Genomic DNA, 751 nt, shown 5'->3' with positions numbered 1-751 from the left:
ACATCCCCTGTTCTAAGGCCCTTCCCAGCCCTGACATCCCCTGTTCTAAGGGCCCTCCAAGCCCTGACATTCTCTGTTCTAAGGCCCTTCCTAGCCCTGACGTCCTCTGTTCTAAGGCCCTTCCTAGCTCTGACATCCCCTGTTCTAAGGCCCCTCCCAGCTCTGACATTGTAACATGCTATGTCCTGCCTGTCCTAATGTTATGTTACCCTCTCATTGGTCAGATCCATCCCTGTAGCTCCAGCTGGCCCAAACACCGGGGTCCCTGGCTTCTTCATTCTTCCTCCTCCATGCCTTCCCCTCTCTCTACCACAATCACAGCAGTACCAGCCCTACAATGGCAATGATCATGAGAATTCCAGCCAGGATACAGATGGCTAGGAAGACGATGTCACTGGTGTCCTGGGTCACACCAGTCCCCGGCTGCCCTTGTGCCTTGGCGTCAGCCTGAGGTGGGGCTTCCAACAGGTGCTCGGCAGTGCCATAGGGGCCGAGCCAGCTGGAGCCAGACAGCAGGTGCACTGAGGCCTCCTTCTTCCGGGGCTCACAGCGTAGCTCATACTCATGGATGTCTTCCTGTCCAGCCACACCCGAGAAGTCGATGTACAGGACGCTGATGATCACGGCCGTATTGTTTCTCTTCTGAAAAAAAGCCAGCCCAGAGCCCCTGAGAGGAGTGTGCTCCTTCCCGGAGCTGGTCTAAGGGCTGGGCTCCCTGAATGAGGGGGGCTGGGCTCCCTGAATGAGGGGG

The 751-nt window shown here is 57.3% G+C and overlaps 1 protein-coding gene across 1 annotated transcript in view; it reads right to left on the bottom strand.

The window, feature by feature from the left end:
• Positions 1-315: 315 nt before the first annotated feature.
• Positions 316-751, bottom strand: part of CDCP2 (CUB domain containing protein 2) — a 13,795-nt gene continuing 13,359 nt past the window's right edge. The window contains exon 6 of the mRNA XM_069093287.1: positions 316-642. Coding sequence (XP_068949388.1) covers positions 316-642 — 327 coding nt within the window. The remainder of the gene's footprint in view (positions 643-751) is intronic.

Source organism: Petaurus breviceps, unplaced genomic scaffold (assembly GCF_028583685.1).
Source record: "Petaurus breviceps papuanus isolate PSGF00001 unplaced genomic scaffold, PetGlider_PUasm1.0 208, whole genome shotgun sequence".
In the NCBI taxonomy this organism is placed as follows: domain Eukaryota; kingdom Metazoa; phylum Chordata; class Mammalia; order Diprotodontia; family Petauridae; genus Petaurus; species Petaurus breviceps.
Note: the sequence above shows the minus strand (reverse complement) of the source record. Positions and strands in the feature narration are given on the sequence as shown.